Source organism: Esox lucius, chromosome 17 (assembly GCF_011004845.1).
Source record: "Esox lucius isolate fEsoLuc1 chromosome 17, fEsoLuc1.pri, whole genome shotgun sequence".
In the NCBI taxonomy this organism is placed as follows: Eukaryota; Metazoa; Chordata; class Actinopteri; order Esociformes; family Esocidae; genus Esox; species Esox lucius.
In genome coordinates, this window is record NC_047585.1 from 1,914,241 (window position 1) to 1,933,325 (window position 19,085).

Below are 19,085 nucleotides of genomic sequence, written 5' to 3' on the forward strand. Positions count from 1 at the left end.
GCTTTTGCAGAGAAGAATGGGCAACTATTGCCACGTCAAGATGTGCCATGCTTATAGACTCCTACCCAAAAAGGCTGAGTGCTGTAATAAAATCAAAAGGTGCTTCAACAAAGTATTAGTTTAAGGGTGTGCACACTTATGCAACCAGGTTATTGTGAGTTTTTTATTTATTCTTTTTCCCCCAGCCCATAATCTATAGAAGACCTAACCAGTGCCTGATACATGTACAACAGCGTTTATCTATTCACCCACCAGTCATACCCTGCCACTGCTCTCATGAGATTCAACACCTTCCTACACTTCAGTTCCACATACTCAACATGTCTCCTCTACGTAAGACTCTCATCAAACCATAAACACAAATATGTAAACTCGGAAACCCTATCCAACTCCTGTCCATTCAAATGCAGCAGAACATCACCATCCTTCCATGAAACATGACTTTACCACAAACATCATAAAACCCCCCGTTTTTGACCAATTGTCCACCACACCTACAGCCTCTTGCATCTTTTTCAACACAAAATGATCATTCCTACCTCTCTTCCACATAGCCCGATCATCAAGCATACAGTGCCACTCCCGTTCCTTGACTTAACTCCTTAAACACATCATCTATCATTAATGATCCCTTAATGTACAGTGCATGCAGACACTCAACTCAAACTTGCAGTACTGAGGTAAAAGTAGGTTTGAGCACGCTCAGTTACAGGTAAACTACATTAAGTACCTCAGTGCCAAAAAAGCTTTTAATGACACTGTAGTTTCTACAACACCTACAGACCTGGATCAAAACAGACCTTTATCATGACATTTAGATTAAAAATAAAATTCTGGGACCTTAAATAGTGGATTGCTACTTAAAGCTAATAATTATTATATATTTCTGATCCAAAATGATTCTATGTAAATATTCCATTATAAATAGTCAGTTTCCAGCTACAATAGTGATATACAACATAAAACATTTGTATTCTATATTTCAGATTGATTTTATGTTATTTTAATGGACAAAAAATGATATCTTCTTTCAAAAACAAGGACATATCAAAGTGCAGTTTTAATTTTTCACTTTGACATGTTGGACTTTTTTGTTGATCAGTGACAAAACTCTTCAATAAGTAAATTTCAATTAAATATTGTAACAATAAATGTGTTAAAGTTTAAGTAGGTGAACACTTGAGAGCCATGTATAGCCTACTAGTTAAATAAAAGTAATATTTAGAGTGGAATGTCATGCTTTGTTAAATTAAAGTATTTAGCCCTTTTTTAGCATTCTTTTGTGTGCCCTGGTGTTCACTGACTTTGACTAAATTAATATGAGATTGATTTATAAAGGCCAAATTGAGAATGCCAATAATACCCACCAGTTTGTATTCTTTCCATGTTCTCTGGAAGTCCACATTCCCATTGAACCTGCGCTGGAACAACGTCCAACCTCCTCCACTAGTCTCCATGTCACAAAAAACCTGTTAAATATATAACTAAATGTAGTCATTTCAATAAACAATGATAGTGGCGTCAATATATATATTTTTTTCACTTATACTTGGAATGGAGAAACATGGATTCAAATATGTAATATACTGTTAAAAATGGTTCTTATAAAGAGAAAGATAGTGAGTAGGATAACAGCGAGTATGTTTATATGCTTGCTAATAATTTGACATTATGGCAAAAGGTCATAAATGGAATTAGTAATATTAACACTTTTTCTGCTTATCTTAATCAGCATATGGTCATAATCCAAGAAAGCATTTCTCTATAGGCAAACCTCAAGATTTTAGAGCATGTAAACATTTTAATCCAAGTTTCAGCATTGCATTTGATCTGCTCATGTTCTAGCACCAGCACTGCAAGTCTTCTTAGTCTCAAGTGAAGTCAGTTTTGAAAAAATCAAAGAATGCATATTAGAAATAGGGCCATGTGTACCTTAGCCAAAGTTTGTAGTTTGTGTTAAGATCTAAATCACAATAGAACATTTTAGTATCACCCCTCAGGCAATACCCTTCTTATATCTTTATACTAAAATACAGCTGCCACTGATTTCTTCCATGGGCAAATCCTGCATCCAACGTTTCTTTACCTCATCTCCATCAACCAATGGCATTAAAATAAGTAGATACATTTTAAAGAACCAATTTGTAGGTTTGTTTTTTTCTGCACTTCTTGGTCTGTACCAACTGTCGGATGCCAATATTGGTGATGCATCCATAATGAGGTTACTGGATACTGTACATGACATTAGACAACACTAGAGCATTCCTTACAAAGTTAGTATTGCTGTCATTTCGGCATTAAGGCAAATTGTAACCTCAATGGGTTATTGGCTGTCAGTTTAAGTTGCTGCAAAATTAGAAAGTAACATTTCATATTTTAGGCAATTAGCAGACACTTTTATACAGACTGCTTGAAAGTTAATTGAGCAATGTGGAGCAATCAATTCAGTTGAAAGTAAATTCTACTAAATGAATTAGTTATGGGTGAAAGTCAATGCTGAGAAGACAACACAAATATTAAACATAATAAACAATGGCAGCAGAGGGGGACACTGTAGTGAACCTTTAGTTACTCAAAATGACCCAAAGATAATGCTATGCTAGCCTTAAGGGGAAACTGGTGTCCCAATTAGAGTGCAAGAACAGACAAGAGTTTTGACAGGGAAGATTAAGATGCCTTTCCAAAGGGGCTGAATGGCCAGAAGCCCAGAAGTGGCCAAATGAAGAGCCCGGATTGGGATGTAGGGTTTCAGCATTACCTGAAGGTAGCTACCTTTCCTTTAGCAGCCTTTTCCTTTAGGCAAGCACAAGCCTAAAGGATGTGTGCTTCAATAACCAGTGCTGCTTTGCGTATTTTGTATCCAATAGATGCCATAAAAATGTATTTAATTTTATTGTTTGGGAAATAACTTTTACCCTCATTGTCCTTTTTTACAGTTAACATTTTAGATGAGCCTGTGGGTGTCCTACAGCAAAATCACCTCCTTGGCTCTGTGTGTCTGAGAGTAAAATGGTGATGACCAGCGAGTTCCCCTGGCTCTTTGTGCCATAAACGGTTTGATATTTACAGATGTCTTACAGATCTGCAAAAAGACAGCAGATAATGCATTTTGGTAATCAGGCACGTGCACAGGTAAGGCTCAACCTCTGCAGAGCACATTCCCAAACTTGTTCATTTTCAGAGTCAACAGCTGTTTAAAAAGCCCTGGTAAGAGGACAGAGACGTTTGCGTTCTCAGGACTTCTGGTGTTTTGAACACTGCAAAAACAATCCTTTCAAATCTGTTAAGTACACTTGGATTTGATGATAACATTTTTGAAGAAGTAAATGGAATCAATCAATCTCAGCTGCATCTTTTAGTGTTAGGTTACAGTTACCAGGATACATGATAACAGAAACCAAAATATAGCATGGTAACACTTCCAACGATTTCAACAACTTTCTGCATTTGGTCAACTTTCTCCATTTATCAATCCCCTCAGATTTCTGATGGGTCAATTTATACAACATAATTAGGGAAATCACTCTTCTTGCAAAGCAAGTTTTAAATTTTTTTTCATGTTCATCTGTCTAGTGCATGAAAGCACATTGTGTTTGTTCACCTGGGTGGGATCTGTCATGTTACCGATGTAAATGTTGTAGATCCCACTGATGTTGTGTCCTGCTTTATAGGCTTCTGCACAGTCATGAAACCACTGGTCTTTCAGCAATGACCCTGTACACACACACACAAAAACATATTACAACTTCGAATGATATATAAACATTATTATATAACACCTAATTGCTAAGCTCGCCAACATCTCTCTTTATTTTGTCTGTTTTAACTTTAAAAACGTGCATAATGGTGACTGAGCTCCAGCAGTAAAATGTGCAGAATGGTGAATGAGCTCCAGCAGTAAAATGTGCAGAATGGTGAATGAGCACCAGCAGTAAAATGTGCAGAATGGTGAATGAGCTCCAGCAGTAAAATGTGCAGAATGGTGAATGAGCTCCAGCATTAGAATGTGCAGAATGGTGAATGAGCTCCAGCATTAAAATGTGCAGAATGGTGAATGAGCTCCAGCATTAAAATGTGCAGAATGGTGAATGAGCTCCAGCAGTGAAATGGACAAAATGGTGAATGAGGTCCAACAGTGAAACATGCAGAATGGTGAATGTGCTCCCGTTGTTCTCTGCATTCTTACAATGGTACTGTTCATTGAAAATAATGGTACTGTTGCTTGTCCCAATTAAACATTTTACGCCAAAACAACATTTGCATAAATCTAAATCCATTTCAGGGTCCACAGATTTAAATCATAAAAATCCAGGTCACTCTACTAGTCTTTAACCAAAACCTAAAAACGTCATTCAACCTATGAAACATGCAGACTGGTCTGAAATAGTGTGCTCATATATGGTACAACTTTTAACCTTTAGGCTTGACCGCGAAATATTTGGATAAACCACTGCCCTCTAACAATTAAACCATCAAGAAAGTTTTTGCCATCAATGTGTACCTAAAAATTATAATACTCGATGTATTTCAAGAAGAAATGCAACTTTCCCGATTAAAACTGAAATCCATCAATCAAATGTATTTATAAAGCCCTTTTTACATCAGCAGAAGTCACAAAGTGCTTTTGCAAAACACCTGGCCTTAAATCCCAAGGAGCAAACAACAGTAGTGTTGAATTTCAGAGGCTAGGAAAAACTCCCTAAGAATGCCAACATTTAGAAAGAAACCTAGAGAGGACCCAGGCTCAGAGGGGTGACCAGTCCTCTTCTGGCTGTGCCATGTGAACATATTAAAACCCCTGAAGAAAGTAACTGAAGAAATAGAAAATTCCACCTATACTGCCCTTGCCCACTAAAACTGCAATTTATGTGCACATGTGTTGTCAGGATATGCACAGTGAAGGTATACTGTATAAAATATACATGGGAGATTGAGGAATTCAGCAGAATGTAGATTGGAAGAAATAAGGTTTTCAGGCACAAGCTAGAACACACAAAGAAATAAAGTTTTTACTCTTTCTATTCTTTCATGAACAGGCTAAAACTCAAATATTTATATTCTCAGCTGTACACACATCCTATGGTTACCTAACCATGTCAACATTATCAGAAACAAATTGGGGATTGATAGACATAAGTACTAGATCTGGGCAGCAAGTTTTGTAAGTGGTGTCAAGAGCCGTTTCCAAGTGTCCCTTTACTTCAAATCTGTATATTACATCATTCCACTGTTTGATGTACATCTGTAATGTAAATGCTATTTGTTTAGTATAGTAACCCATTTTGACAATAAAAACAACATTCTCATCCCAGTAACTTTCCATGCGACCTTTGTCCTGTTGCGCAACGAGGATCCATTGAGAGGCTCTCCCCAGCCTGGGAAATCAGCTTACCACTGAAGGGACAATCTAATTGGCTACTAGACTTGTCAATCCAACCTAAAGCTATGCTAAGTTACGCAAACGTAGCATTAGCTAAAAGGAAAACTGAACGTTCCACGAAACTAAGGCATCCACACGCAATAGCACATACTGACCACCCAGACAAATTGATGTTTTATCAGTCATACATACATACATACATTGGATAACATTGCCAAGGCTGGTTAAGATTCTAAGAGCCTAACAATTAATTTGGTACCAAACTGGAAGCTTTATCACAAGCACAGACCAAACAAGAGCTTACCTTGTGATGAGAAAAGTGTTCAATTTTCAAATAAAGATGGCGCCTCAGATGGCTACAGGTAAGTCCCAGGCAACCAAAATATATGTCCTTATGATCGATTGAGTGTCTGGCTTCATTGCGAATTCAACTTTAGCCTCTGTTTGTCAGACAACTGCTCTGTTTACTACTAGGTAGCTGTGCCAGCAGGAGGCCTGAGGCATGCTGGGAAGGGGGAGGGAAGGGGTCATAAAAGGCTCTATGCCCATATAAGTTAGTGAGACCAAGAGCAGAGATGCTGTAGAGGGAAGATAGCAACTTCTGAAAACAAAAAATTGGTTCTAAAAGGTTCTAGTACCCCAGATCTGGGTCACTTACCTTTAAGAGTTAAGATTACAATTGTAGTAATTAATAAATGCATGTGGGCTGAGTCTAGGGTCTATTTAAACTTCAGTCCAGGTCGGAAGCATGACCAGATGGATAAGGAAAGGGACAACACAGGGGGCGGGAGGTGTCAGCACAGTGGCAGCTGAAATTGTCAGGCATTGTCTCGATCTGCAACACAACCAGGACTCTGGGCAGGGACAGCAACGGGTCCCCCATGCCAGGTACTCCGCAGATGTGGGCCAAGACCTCATGCCCTCCTAAGTTCAAAACTGTAGGAGAGTGGGAAAATTCAGAAAATGGATTCCTCATATCAACAAGGATTTATAGTGGTGAAGGAGAACTTAGTAGAGAAGGAGAACTGACCCTTCCCCAGCACAATAATATAGCAGCGTAAGACCTTGGGACTGAGACAGGGGGGTCCGGCAACACAGTGGTCCTACCTGGAGGAGGCCCCGGACAGGGCCCAACAGGCAGGAAATCAATCCACCCACATTATCAAGCATCAACCAAAGGGACACCCACCAACCGCAACCACCCTGAATGAGGGCCGAGTATTGCCAGTAGAGTACAGCCCAATAGCACAAGTGCGCAACAGACAGACAACAACAAGCCAGGAACTCCGCCCCAGAGAGACATTGGATTGAAATCAGTGCCACAAAACTGGTGTTTTTTTCTGCAGAAATTAGCAGTTTCTGGAATTTGTAAACCCCATGGAACGTTGTCTTTTTTTTGGAAACATGGATAAATACAGCTCTGGAAGAAATTTAGAGACCACTGCAAAAGTATCAGTTTCTCTGGTTTTACTATTGATACGTACTGTATCTCACAAAAGTGAGTACACCCCTCACATTTTTGTAAATATTTGATTATATCTTTTCATGTGACTGAAGAAATGACACTTGGCTACAATGTTAAGTAGTGAGTGTACAGCTTGTATAACAGTGTCAATTTGCTGTCCCCTCAAAATAACTCAACATACAGCCATTAATGTTGTCACGGTACGGTACGGTGACGTTCAGCGCCACCGTTGCCGTGCATTCCCTGGTCCCGTCACTAACAAACACATCCCGGACTTGTTTCATGTCACGTCTTCAATTATTCACATCAGGTCCCAATCATTTCATTAGAATGTGTTTAAATGTCTCCCCTCTGATCCCCACATTTGTCGATCATTGTTATGTTCTTGCTGTCATTTGTACGTCCCACATGTAACTGGTGAGTACCTCCGTTTTACTGTTTGAAGTCAGACCCTTTACTTTCTTACGTTTGTTGTTTGTACTTTGTGTTTTTGTTTTCTCATTAAAAAAAGAACTTCACCTGCATTTGGCCTGCGCTGGGTTCCTCACCTCCGCCACCGTTACAAATGTCTAAACTGCTGGCAACAAAAGTGAAAATGTCTAAATAGGGCCCAATTAGCCATTTTCCCACCCCGGTATCATGTGACTTGTTAGTGTTACAAGGTCTCCGGTGTGAATGGGGAGCAGGTGTGTTAAATTTGGTGTCATCGCTCTTACACTCCCTCATACTGGTCACTGGAAGTTCAACATGGCACCTCATGGCAAAGAACTTTCTGAGGATCTGAACAAAAGACTTGTTGCTCTACATAAAGATGGCCAAGGCTATAAGAAGATTGCCAAGACCCTGAAACTGAGCTGCAGCATGGTGGCCATGACCATACAGTGGTTTAACAGGACAGGTTCTGCTCAGAACAGGCCTTGCCATGGTCGACCAAAGAAGCTGAGTGCTCAGCGTCACATCCAGAGGTAGTCTTTGGGAAATAAAAGTATGAGTACTGCCAGCATTGCTGCAGAGGTTTGAAGGGGTGGGGGGTCAGCCTGTCAGTGCTCAGACCATATGTCGCACACTGCATCAAATCGGTCTGCTGTCGTCCGAGAAGGAAGCCTCTTTTAAAGATGATGCACAAGAAAGCCTGCAAACAGTTTGCTGAAGACAAGCAGACTAAGGACATTTCCTGTGGTCTGATGAGACCAAGATAAATGTATTTGGTTCCGATGGTGTCAAGTGTGTGTGGTGGCAACCAGGTGAGGAGTACAAAGACAAGTTTGTCTTGCATACAGTCAAGCATGGTGGTGGGAGTGTCATGGTATGGGGCTGCATGAGTGCTGCCGGCACTGGGGAGCTAAAGTTCATTGAACCATGAATGCCAACATGTATTGTGACATACTGAAGCAGAGCATGATCCCCTCCCTTCAGACTTTTTATCACAGGTTTCATGTGTCTTGGCATGCTCTTCAACAGTCTGTCACATTGCTGTTGGGTGACTTTATGAAACTCCTGGCACAAAAAGGATTAGAGGGTTACTGGTAAATCTGTATAACCCATCAGTGTCTGTTTGTCCAGATGCGAGTCTTCTCCTAGAGTTGAAGAGGTTACCCATGTGGGGGAGGATAGCTTGCCCCTTGTGTGAAGCCTATGTAGTAATAGAACAAAGGGAATGTGTTCTGTTGAGTTAAGACCGCAACTTACCACACCCCTTTTAACTGTAATAAATATTGTTGAATGACCTGACGTGTATCTTATTTGCAAATAATAATAAAATGGTTAAATTGTGCCAAGAGAATTTCGTCTCTGTTTCTTACTCCTTTAAGAGTGTCGATCGATGGAATTGACATCACAATCTTTGTTGTCCAGAATGTCTGTTCTTGACCTTGTTCTTATGAACCACCATCTTTGAAATTTTCAGGATGGACGCAACCTGACACTCACTGTATCCCTCTGCCAGTAAAGCCAGAATTGAACCCTTCTTTTCCTCACTCAAAACGTTTCTTTTCAGCTCTTTTGTCTTGCTGAATAGTTAGTTATATTTTTATTAAAATTTGAGGTACTACTGGCACTGTTTTCGCCATCCAGCTGGTCCTATTGCAAGAGGATAGTGATGACCACAGCAGTGTTTTTTTTATACTTTCCCTCGTTTAAATTAGATTTGGTTCAGGTAATCACTTAATCAGTACCTCATTAAGTAAAATGAGGCGTGCCTGTGTTGGAATTTCACAGCCACTGGAATGGAATGGCTGCCATACATGTAGAGATGCTGATTTAAGAAAGATTTGGATTAGTCTCTTTTTTTCCAGAGCTTTATGTCTGCTGAATTCCAACCACATTCATTAATAAAGGTTACACAAAAAAATCACACTAACATTAAATATACACTGAACAAAATTATAAACGCAACACTTTTATCATGAGCTGAACTCAAAGATCTAAGACTTTCTCTATGTACACAAAAGGCCTATTTCTCTCAAATATTGTTCTCAAATCTATCTAAATCTGTGTTAGTGAGCACTTCTCCTTTGCTGAAATAATCCACCCACCTCACAGGTGTGGCATATCAAGATGCTGATTAGACATGATTATTGCACAGGTGTATTGCACAATAAAAGGCCACTCTAAAATGTGAAGTTTTACTGTATTGGGGGGGGTGCGGGGGGGGTCCAAAAACCATTCAGTAACTGGCGTGACCACCATTTGCCTCACGCAGTGCAACATATCTCCTTCGCATAGAGTTGTTCAGGTTGTTGATTGTGGCCTATGGAATGTTGGTCCACTCCTCTTCAATGGCTGTGCGAAGTTACTGGATATTGGCAGGACCTGGAACACACTATCGTATAGGCCGATCCAGAGCATCCCAAACATGCTTAATGGGTGACATGTCCGGTGAATATGCTGGCCATGCAAGAACTGGGATGTTTTTCGCTTCCAGGAATTGTGTACAGATCCTTGCAACATGGGGCCGTGCTGCAACATGAGGTGATGGTCGTGGATGAATGGCACAAAAATGGCCCTCAGGATCTCGTCACAGTAGCTTTCGATCCACAACATTAACATCAGCAAACCGCTCACCCACAGTTTGTGCAGAAATTCTTTGGTTATGCAAACTGATGGTTGCAGCAGCTGTCCAAGTGGCTGGTCTCAGACGATCAAGGAGGTGAAGATGCTGGATGTGGATGTCCTGGGCTGGTGTGGTTACACGTGGTCTGTGGTTGTGAGGCCGGTTGGATGTACTGCCAAATTCTCTGAAATGCCTTTGGAGACGAGTTATGGTAGAGAAATGAACACTAAATACATGGGCAACAGCTCTGGTGGACATTCCTGCAGTCAGTATGCCAATTGCACGCTCCCTCAAAACTTGCAACATCTGTGGCATTGTGCTGTGTGATGGAACTGCACATTTTAGAGTGGCCTTTTATTGTGGCCAGCCTAAGGCACACCTTTGCAATAATCATGCTGTCTAATCAGCATCTTGATATGCCACACCTGTGAAGTGGATGGATTATCTCGGCAAAGGAGAAGTGCTCACTAACACAGATTTAGACAGATTTGTGAACAATATTTGAGAAATAGGCCTTTTGTGTACATAGAGAAAGTCTTAGATCTTTCAGTTCAGCTCATGATAAATGTGGGCAAAAACAAGTGTTTTGCGTTTATAATTTTGTTCAGTGTATTTTGAAGCCAGTCATGGAATTAAAATAAACAGAAATTAAATGTATTCATCATGAGGTTAGTACATCCTAACCTTTACCATCACATAAAATCAGGTGCACTAAACAGAGTATAAATGACTGGAGTTAAGTAATGACTGGAGTAATTAAGAGTCTCAGCATTGAGTACTGCATCATCAGCATAAACTACACTTTCAGTTACAGACATACAGTAAAAGATTTTACTCTATGGAACTCTTTTGTAAAGTACAAAAAAATCTGATTCAGTCCCATCAGTTACAATAGCCGGGGTTCTATCGCTGAGTTAATTTTGAAACCAGATGTAAGTATTTTTGGCCAGGCCTAATGATTACATCTTTTTCACTAAAGATTAGGAATCAAATGTATCAAAATCCTTGGACAGATCAACAAAAAGAGCCAAAGCCTCATGTTTATTCAAGGCTTTGGTACTATCATTCATCACCAATGTAGTCAGTGTTATAGTACTATGCCCAGGTCTTAAACCAGATTGATATCGAAATGCAATTTTCAAATAAAAAGGAAAACTGATGTTGATTCACTAATGACTATAGAATTTTAGCATGACATGACAATTGAGAGGGGACAATAATTATGAAGGACACTAGGGCCCCAACCTTATATGGGGTGTGGCGGATTACAAGGAGAGGTGAGGGGAGTGGTAATTGAAGGAAGGTATCTTGCGGCTCGTTGGCTCCACCCCGAGCCTTATATGGACTTCCTCTTCCAACACGGACAGGCTGGGATTAATTGGGTAATTAGGTATTGGAGGGAAAAAGGGAAGCAGCTAGTTTTAGAAGGGGAGAGAGAGGATAGAAGAAGGTGGGACAGCGAGGATAGAAGAAGGTGGGACAGCGTGAAGAGAGAAGTGACGAGAAAATATAGAACTGTGTGACTACTTGGTGTGACCTGGACTGGCTGACTAACCCCCTGTGTACCGAACTGATTTGGATGAGGACCTGTTTGTGGATTACCTGTGGACTCCCTGTGGATAGAAGATGATGAGAATGGAGTGTGGACCGTGAAGCAGTGGATGGTGAAGTAGTGGCAAAATCCCCTCCTACGCTGTGAATTGTCCTTAATAAACTTACCAACTGTGTTCAACTGTACTCCTGGTGCCGGCTTGTGTTATTGTGCTGGTGACGTGGAAGCCCACACCCCCGGGCTTGCCACAGGGGGTTTAACAAACTTTAGGGATAGCCCCAGAACTTCCTGCTGAATTTAAAATGCGACTTCAATTACTTGTTTGGAAGAAGTCATTATCCTAGACATTCACCTACTTTTTACAGCCTGTGCTCTTTTGACCAATGTGGTCAATGAAGTCTCCTCTTCACCTGTCTCCTTGACATTAAAACTGTCAAGAGAGCGTTGAAAAAGTGAACAAAAATATGAAAGGAGACTGGGTGTCCACCACTTAAAAAAAAAAGAGAATCCTAGAGAATGTCACAATCTGAGGGTTTGAATGTGTACATACCTGTATTTGTAGACACTTTGTTGATGAGCACGTTGATGGACTCCATGAGCTGCTGCTGCTGTTTCTGCAGGGCTGAGCTGTTGGTGCTTGCCACCCTCAACTGTCTTTCTAGAGCCTCAATGGCTGTTGTTTGGGTCCTCACCAGGGCTTGTAACCTCTTCTTCTCCTCTCTCATGTCCTCCAGCTCATCCTGCTGCTGCAACTCCAACACCTGCACCTTGTTCTCCAAACAACTAAGAAAACAGGTATACAGTTATATTTAATGGTATTTTTATCTTCATTACCAAGCTTTTATGTATATTTTATTTCTCTAATGACTGGGTAAAAGGGGGATTTGAGTAATGATTAGGTCTAGTCTAGTGACCAAAAAGTTTTTTATTGTTTTATAATAAACAGAAATCACTCAATTCCATATTTCTTAATGAATACCTCACAATTTTGGACACAAGTTTCTGTTTCAGTGTTCTTTGTATTTTAGTAATTTGGCATTATAAATAATGATTTAGCTAGGTGATTATTTCTCATTATATTTTATTTTAATATACTGTGAATCTCTGTTCTGGAAATAATATTACATCTTCAAATATTGTTTGTGTCTCACAGCTGCAAAAATAAATGTACTATTACTATTGCTTGTATTTCATATTCATGTTTAGATGACAAAATCAATCAAATCCGTAACTGCTATTTTAGTTGTCTTGTGCAGTGACAAACTCCTGATAAAGATATCAAACTTATGCAAATATCAGAGTGCTATACGTTACCTGTTCTTGTCTTGAAGTTTGGTGATTTCAGAAGTCTGCACCAATAATTCTTTTTCCAGCTTATTTGTAGATAATGAGTTCTCCAACAACTGGATCTCAAATCTTGATGTCTGGTTCATAACCTTAACATAATGAAAGTAAGTGGTATAAATGGCCTCATATATTTGCCATGGGCAAATAAAATGTTACACATTCGAATTGCACTATACATGTTTTATATGCTTTATAAATGTGTTTACAAGATCTGTTGAAAGCACAATGTTTAGATGCCTAAGAACTGTTGACCAGAGACCAAAGAATCTAAGACAAAGTGGCTATGCAGAACATTTCCCTGTAGTGGTGATTCCTAACCTTAACCTAAACCTTAACCTGAGTGCTGTGATACCTAACGTTAACTGTAACATTAAAATACATTTATTACATGTTGTAGCACCCTCAGTAAGGCCATTACTCATCCCCCCAAATCCATTATCCCTATAGCAGTGGGTAGGACGCCATCTGCACAGCTGAATGTCGCCGGTTTAAAATACGACTTGGTTGTTTTGTGCAAATTCATAATGTATGGTAGGTTTTAGTAGTGTTCGTAACATATGGGTTTTCATACCGTTCGTAACATTTGATACGTTTGTCTAGCATTTGTAACATATGATACAATTTAATAGCCTTCGTAACATCTGTTCAGCCAATTCGTATTGTATGTTTTGGTAGCGCATTGTAATGTAACCTAACATGACGTAAATTGGATGCCATACATTTAAGTAAAATAGTCTACATATTTCAATGAGACCAGGTTGAAAATGGGTGATTTGAAATGCAGTATTTACCAAAAATGACATTATTAGACCACATTAAAATGTTCAAGTGAATATGTGTTTTAGGGGAAAAACATACAAAAAAGTATATAATTTTAACCAAACCTCTAATATTCTGGCCAAAGTAACATAGCATGTGATTCAGGGTATACAGCTCTGGAAAAAATTAAGACTTGTTTTACAATTGGTACATTGGTATGTGTTTGAGTAAAATTAACAGTTTTGTTTCATTCTATAAACTACTGACAACATTACTCCAAATTACAAATACAAATATTGTCATTTAGAGTGTTTATTTGTAGAAAATAACAACTAGTCAAAATAACCAAAAAAATATGCATTGTTTTCAGACCTCAAATAATGCAAAGAAAACAAATTCATAATTTTGCAACAACAAAATACTAATGGTTTAACTTAGGAAGAGTTCAGAAATCAATATTAGGTGGAATAACCCAGATTTTTTATCACAGCTTTCATGGATCTTGGCATGCTCTCCACCAGTCTGTCACATTGCTGTTGGGTGACTTTATGTCATTCCTGGCACAAAAATTAAAGTAGCTTGGCTTTGTTTGATGGGTTGTGATCATCCATCTTCCTCTTGATCAAATTCAAGAGGTTTTCAATGGGGTTCAGGTCTGTAGATTGGGCTGGCCATGACAGGGTCTTGATCTGGTGGTCCTTCATCCACACCTTGATTGACCTGGCTGTGTGGCATGGAGCATTGTCCTGCTGGAAAAACCAATTCTCAGAGTTGGGGATCATTGTCAGAGCAGGAGGAAGCAGGTGTTCATCAAGGATAACCCTGTACTTGGCTTGATTCACGCGTCCTTCACAAAGACAAATCTGCCCGAATCCAGCCTTGATGAACCATCCCCACATCATCATCATCACCAATCCTCCACCAAATTTCACAGTGGGTGCGAGACACTGGCTTGTAGGCGTTTCCAGGTCTCCATCTAACCATTAGACAACCAGGTGTTGGGCAAAGCTGAAAATTTGACTCATCAGAAAAGCTTACCTTACTCCATCCTCTACGGTCCAATCCGTATGGTCTTTTGAAAACGTCAGCCTGGCTCTTCTTTGCGTCTCATTGATGAAGGGCTTTTATCCAGCTTTGCACGACTTCATGCCCCTAGGAGCCTGTTTTGAACCGTCCTCGCCGTGCATCTCGGTCAGCGGACAGACGTTTTCGCCCTCTGCCAGTCTATAGCTTTGTTGTCCCCGGTGTCTGTTGCTTGACCTTGTTCATATCAACCACGGTCTTTGAAATTTTCAGGATGGACGCAACCTGATGCCCACTGTATCCTTCTGCCAGTAAAGCCAGAATTAAAAACTACTTTTCCTCACTCAAAGCTTTTGTTTTCAACTCTTTTTTGTCATGCTGCATAGTTATTTTTTTATTCAAATTACCTTTGAGGTAATACTTACAATAGGATCAGCTGGATGGCAAAAACGGTACAAGAGGATAGTTATGCTTTTCTTGTTAAATTAGATTTGGTTCAGGTAATCAGTACCTCATTAAGTAAAATGAGGTGTGCATGTGTTGGAATTTAACAGACACTGGAATGGACTGCCATACATGTAGAGATGCTGATTTAAGAAATCAAAATGGTCTCTTAAGAGTAAATACAGCTCTGGAAAAAAGTATGTACAGGTGCTGGTCATATAATTAGAATATCATCAAAAAGTTTATTTATTTCAGTAATTCCATTCAAAAAGTGAAACTTGTATAATGTATACATTCATTCCACACAGACTGATATATTTCAAGTGTTTATTTCTTTTAATTTTGATGATAATAACTGACAACTAATGAAAACCCCAAATTCAGTATCTCAGAAAATTTGAATATTGTGGAAAGGTTCAATATTGAAGACCTCTGGTGCCACACTCTAATCAGTTAATTAACCCAAAACACCTGCAAAGGCCTTTAAATCGTCTGTCTAGTTCTGTAGGCAACACAATCATGGGGAAGACTGCTGACTTGACAGCTATCCAAAAGACGACCATTGACACCTTGCACAAGGAGGGCAAGACACAAAAGGTCATTGCTAAAGAGGCTGGCTGTTCACAGAGCTCTGTGTCCAAGCACATTAATAGAGAGGCGAAGGGAAGGAAAAGATGTGGTAGAAAAAAAGTGTACAAGCAGTAGGGATAACCTCACCCTGGAGAGGATTGTGAAACAAAACCCATTCAAAAATGTGGGGGAGATTCACAAAGAGTGGACTGCAGCTGGAGTCAGTGCTTCAAGAACCACCATGCACAGACGTATGCAAGAAATGGGTTTCAGCTGTCGCATTCCTTGTGTCAAGCCACTCTTGAACAAGACACAGCGTCAGAAGCGTCTCGCCTGGGCTAAAGACAAAAAGGACTGGACTGCTGCTGAGTGGTCCAAAGTTATGTTCATTGTTGAAAGTAAATTTAGCATTTCCTTTGGAAATCAAGGTCCCAGAGTCTGGAGGAAGAGAGGAGAGGCACAGAATCCATGTTGCTTGAAGTCCAGTGTAAAGTTTCCATAGTCCGTAATGGTTTGGGGTGCCATGTCATCTGCTGGTGTTGGTCCACTCTGTTTTCTGAGGTCCAAGGTCAACGCAGCCGTCTACCAGGAAGTTTTAGAGCACTTCATGCTTCTTGCTGCTGACCAAATTTATGGAGATGCAGATTTAATTTTCCAACAGGACTTGGCACCTGCACACGGTGCCAAAGCAACCAGTACCTGGTTTAAGGACCATGGTATCCCTGTTCTTAATTGGACAGCAAACTCGCCTGACCTTAACCCTATAGAAAATCTATGGGGTATTGTGAAGAGGAAGATGCGATACACCAGACCCAAACATGCAGAAGAACTGAAGGCCACTATCAGAGCAACCTGGGCTCTCATAACATAGCAGTAATTCAGGCAAAAGGAGCCCCAACTAAGTATTGAGTGCTGTACATGCTCATACTTTTCATGTTCATACTTTTCTGTTGTCCAACATTTCTAAAATCCTTTTTTTGTATTGATCTTAAGTAATATTCAAATTTTTGGCTATACTGATTTTGGGATTTTCATTAGTTGTCAGTTATAATCGTCACAGTTAAAAGAAATAACCATTAGAAATATATCAGTCTGTATGTAATGAATTAATATAATATACAAGTTTCACTTTTTGAATGGAATTACTGATATAATTAGAATATCATCAAAAAGTTTATTTATATGACCAGCACCTGTATATCGTCACTGTAAATTTGTTTTATGGAACATCTAATTTAAGATGCATCTTAGATATTATTATGAAGTATAATTCAGATGCTGCCATTACCTTAGCTTCGACCACATTTAGCTTGCGGGTCTGTTCTGCAGTCTGGGTCAACAGGTTTGTTCCAATCTCCAGCATGGTAGCTGTCTGGTTATGAACTGCATGAGTTTGGATATGCACCATCTCCGTTTTGATGTTCTCCTGGATATAGTTTTCTAGCTGCAGATATGGAAAAAAAAAATATGTTCTGCATTTTCATGTTGTAAATCAAATTCAGTTCCACTCGCAACTTGTGCAGTAATTGTTTGATAATTTGGAAGGTGTAGAAAGAAATTAGAAAGAGAACCAAGTGAAGTAGAGCGTACTGTGAACGTTTTACCTTTCCCCAAAAGTAATCTTGAAATATCCTGTCATTGAGTTCAGTCGGAGTGGCACAAATGTCGACATTGCTTTAAATAACCACAATGTCAGATCACCGCAGGCTAAGGACATGGTGTTTATTGTTACAAGAGAAATGCTGCATCCCTCTCTGTAGTAGGCCTTTGGCCTGTGCTCTTTGGAAACATGAACTGGTGCCGGGCAAGGTGCAGAGGAGAAACTTCTAAATCCAACTCAGCACAAATAAATTCTTGTTCCCCATGATATCTGAAAACACTGAGAAAGAACAGGGATAAGATATATTTACCTCAACGGTAACAAACAGAGGGCTCCCCAGAGTATATTTCTTTGTGTTGTGTTCAACAAAATGTTAAAGAGACAGTGTTTAAGCTTCAAGTTACTCACAGAGTGCCCCTGGTTTTGTCAACCAGACAAAAATCTCCAGGAGGTAACTGTGTTATGTTACCTTCCCTTGGCACAATAAATACTTTCTGTATAGCTGAAAACTCCACCTGAGTCAGCAATGGCAGGGACAGGAGGTGTGGGGGCAGTGGAGGGCGTGTTTAATTGACAAACAAGAAATTAAAAGTTAACTTTTGTTGTTTGTTTCCTAAAGACTTTAGCCTGCTTACTGACCCATGCTTTGGATTCAAATTATACAAAACATGACCATAATTAGACTTTGGGAACACAGCTACTCTAAGGGTTTGTTTCGCTGGTGTTAACTTAAACCAGATGTTTAAGTCTTTCTGATCCTAGTAAATTGGAGTGACTTTGTCACCAAATAGCCCCTATAAAATAGCTGAGGTAGGGGGAACAAGCTCAGATAACAAACTGGATAACGAATACATACATGGGGTTTAAGGCCGGGTGTTTCTGTAAAAGCACTTTGTGACAACTGCTGTTGTAAAAAGGGCTTTATAAATACATTTGATTGATACACGTGTCTGGGAATATAGTGTCTACAGCATTAGTTCTCAACTGGCTTTGCCTAAAGATGCAAATAATATCTGGCTGTCTTAGTGACAACCTAATACTCACATTGTAAATGTTTTGTCTTTATTTTAAGCAATCCATAGTGCTCATATTCTAAACCTGTTGGCATGCTCACTTGTTTCAATGTTAAATATCTCAGGAATTTTGTGAACTCAAGCAGTCTCTTAGACAAATTTCCATCAGGCTTACAACCTCACCACAGTAATGAAACGGCTCTGATAAGTTTTAAATGACATACGGCTGAATACTTATTCGGATAAAATAACAGTTCTAGTTCTATTAGATCTCAGTGCTGCATTTGAAACTGTAGATCACAGAACAGTTCTATATAGGCTGGAAAATTGTGTATGACTCTCCGGGACAGTCCTTAATTGCTTCAGGTTTTATTTAGATGGCCAGAGTTACTTTGTCACCATTGGAAATCATGAATCTGATAGGGTTGCTATGCCATGCGGAGTTCCCCAGGGATCAGTTCTCAGAATGCTTCTGTTCAATCTCTATATGCTACCTCCGGGCCAAATGATACAAATTAACAACAACTACTATAGCTATGCTGATGATACTCAAATATATATGACCCTCGAACCATATGACAACAGCTCAATAGAATCACTGTGTCACTGTATAGAGCACATAAATACCTGGATGAACCAAAAATGGTCTACTATTAAACCAAGATAAAACAAAGATGATTGTGTTTGGCAACAAAAATAAAATAATTAGTATTAGTAAAGCGCTGGATTCTCTGGACCTAAAAAACAGGGACCAATGTCATAATCTTGGTGTTCTGATAGACTCAGAACACACATTTAACAGTCACATCAAAGCGATCATCAAAACAGCATTCTATCATGGATATATAGCCAGAATAAAGAGCTTAGTGTCTCAAAAAGA

At 39.6% G+C, this 19,085-nt stretch overlaps 1 protein-coding gene across 1 annotated transcript in view; it reads right to left on the reverse strand.

The window, feature by feature from the left end:
• angpt4 (angiopoietin 4) overlaps positions 1-19,085 on the reverse strand; it is a 146,556-nt gene that overhangs the window by 51,857 nt on the left and 75,614 nt on the right. Inside the window, exons 2-6 of the mRNA XM_029114289.2 lie at positions 16,881-17,036; positions 12,764-12,885; positions 12,000-12,232; positions 3,602-3,714; positions 1,368-1,469 (exon numbers count right to left, since the gene is read on the reverse strand). Of these exons, the coding sequence (XP_028970122.1) occupies positions 1,368-1,469; positions 3,602-3,714; positions 12,000-12,232; positions 12,764-12,885; positions 16,881-17,036 (726 nt within the window). The remainder of the gene's footprint in view (positions 1-1,367; positions 1,470-3,601; positions 3,715-11,999; positions 12,233-12,763; positions 12,886-16,880; positions 17,037-19,085) is intronic.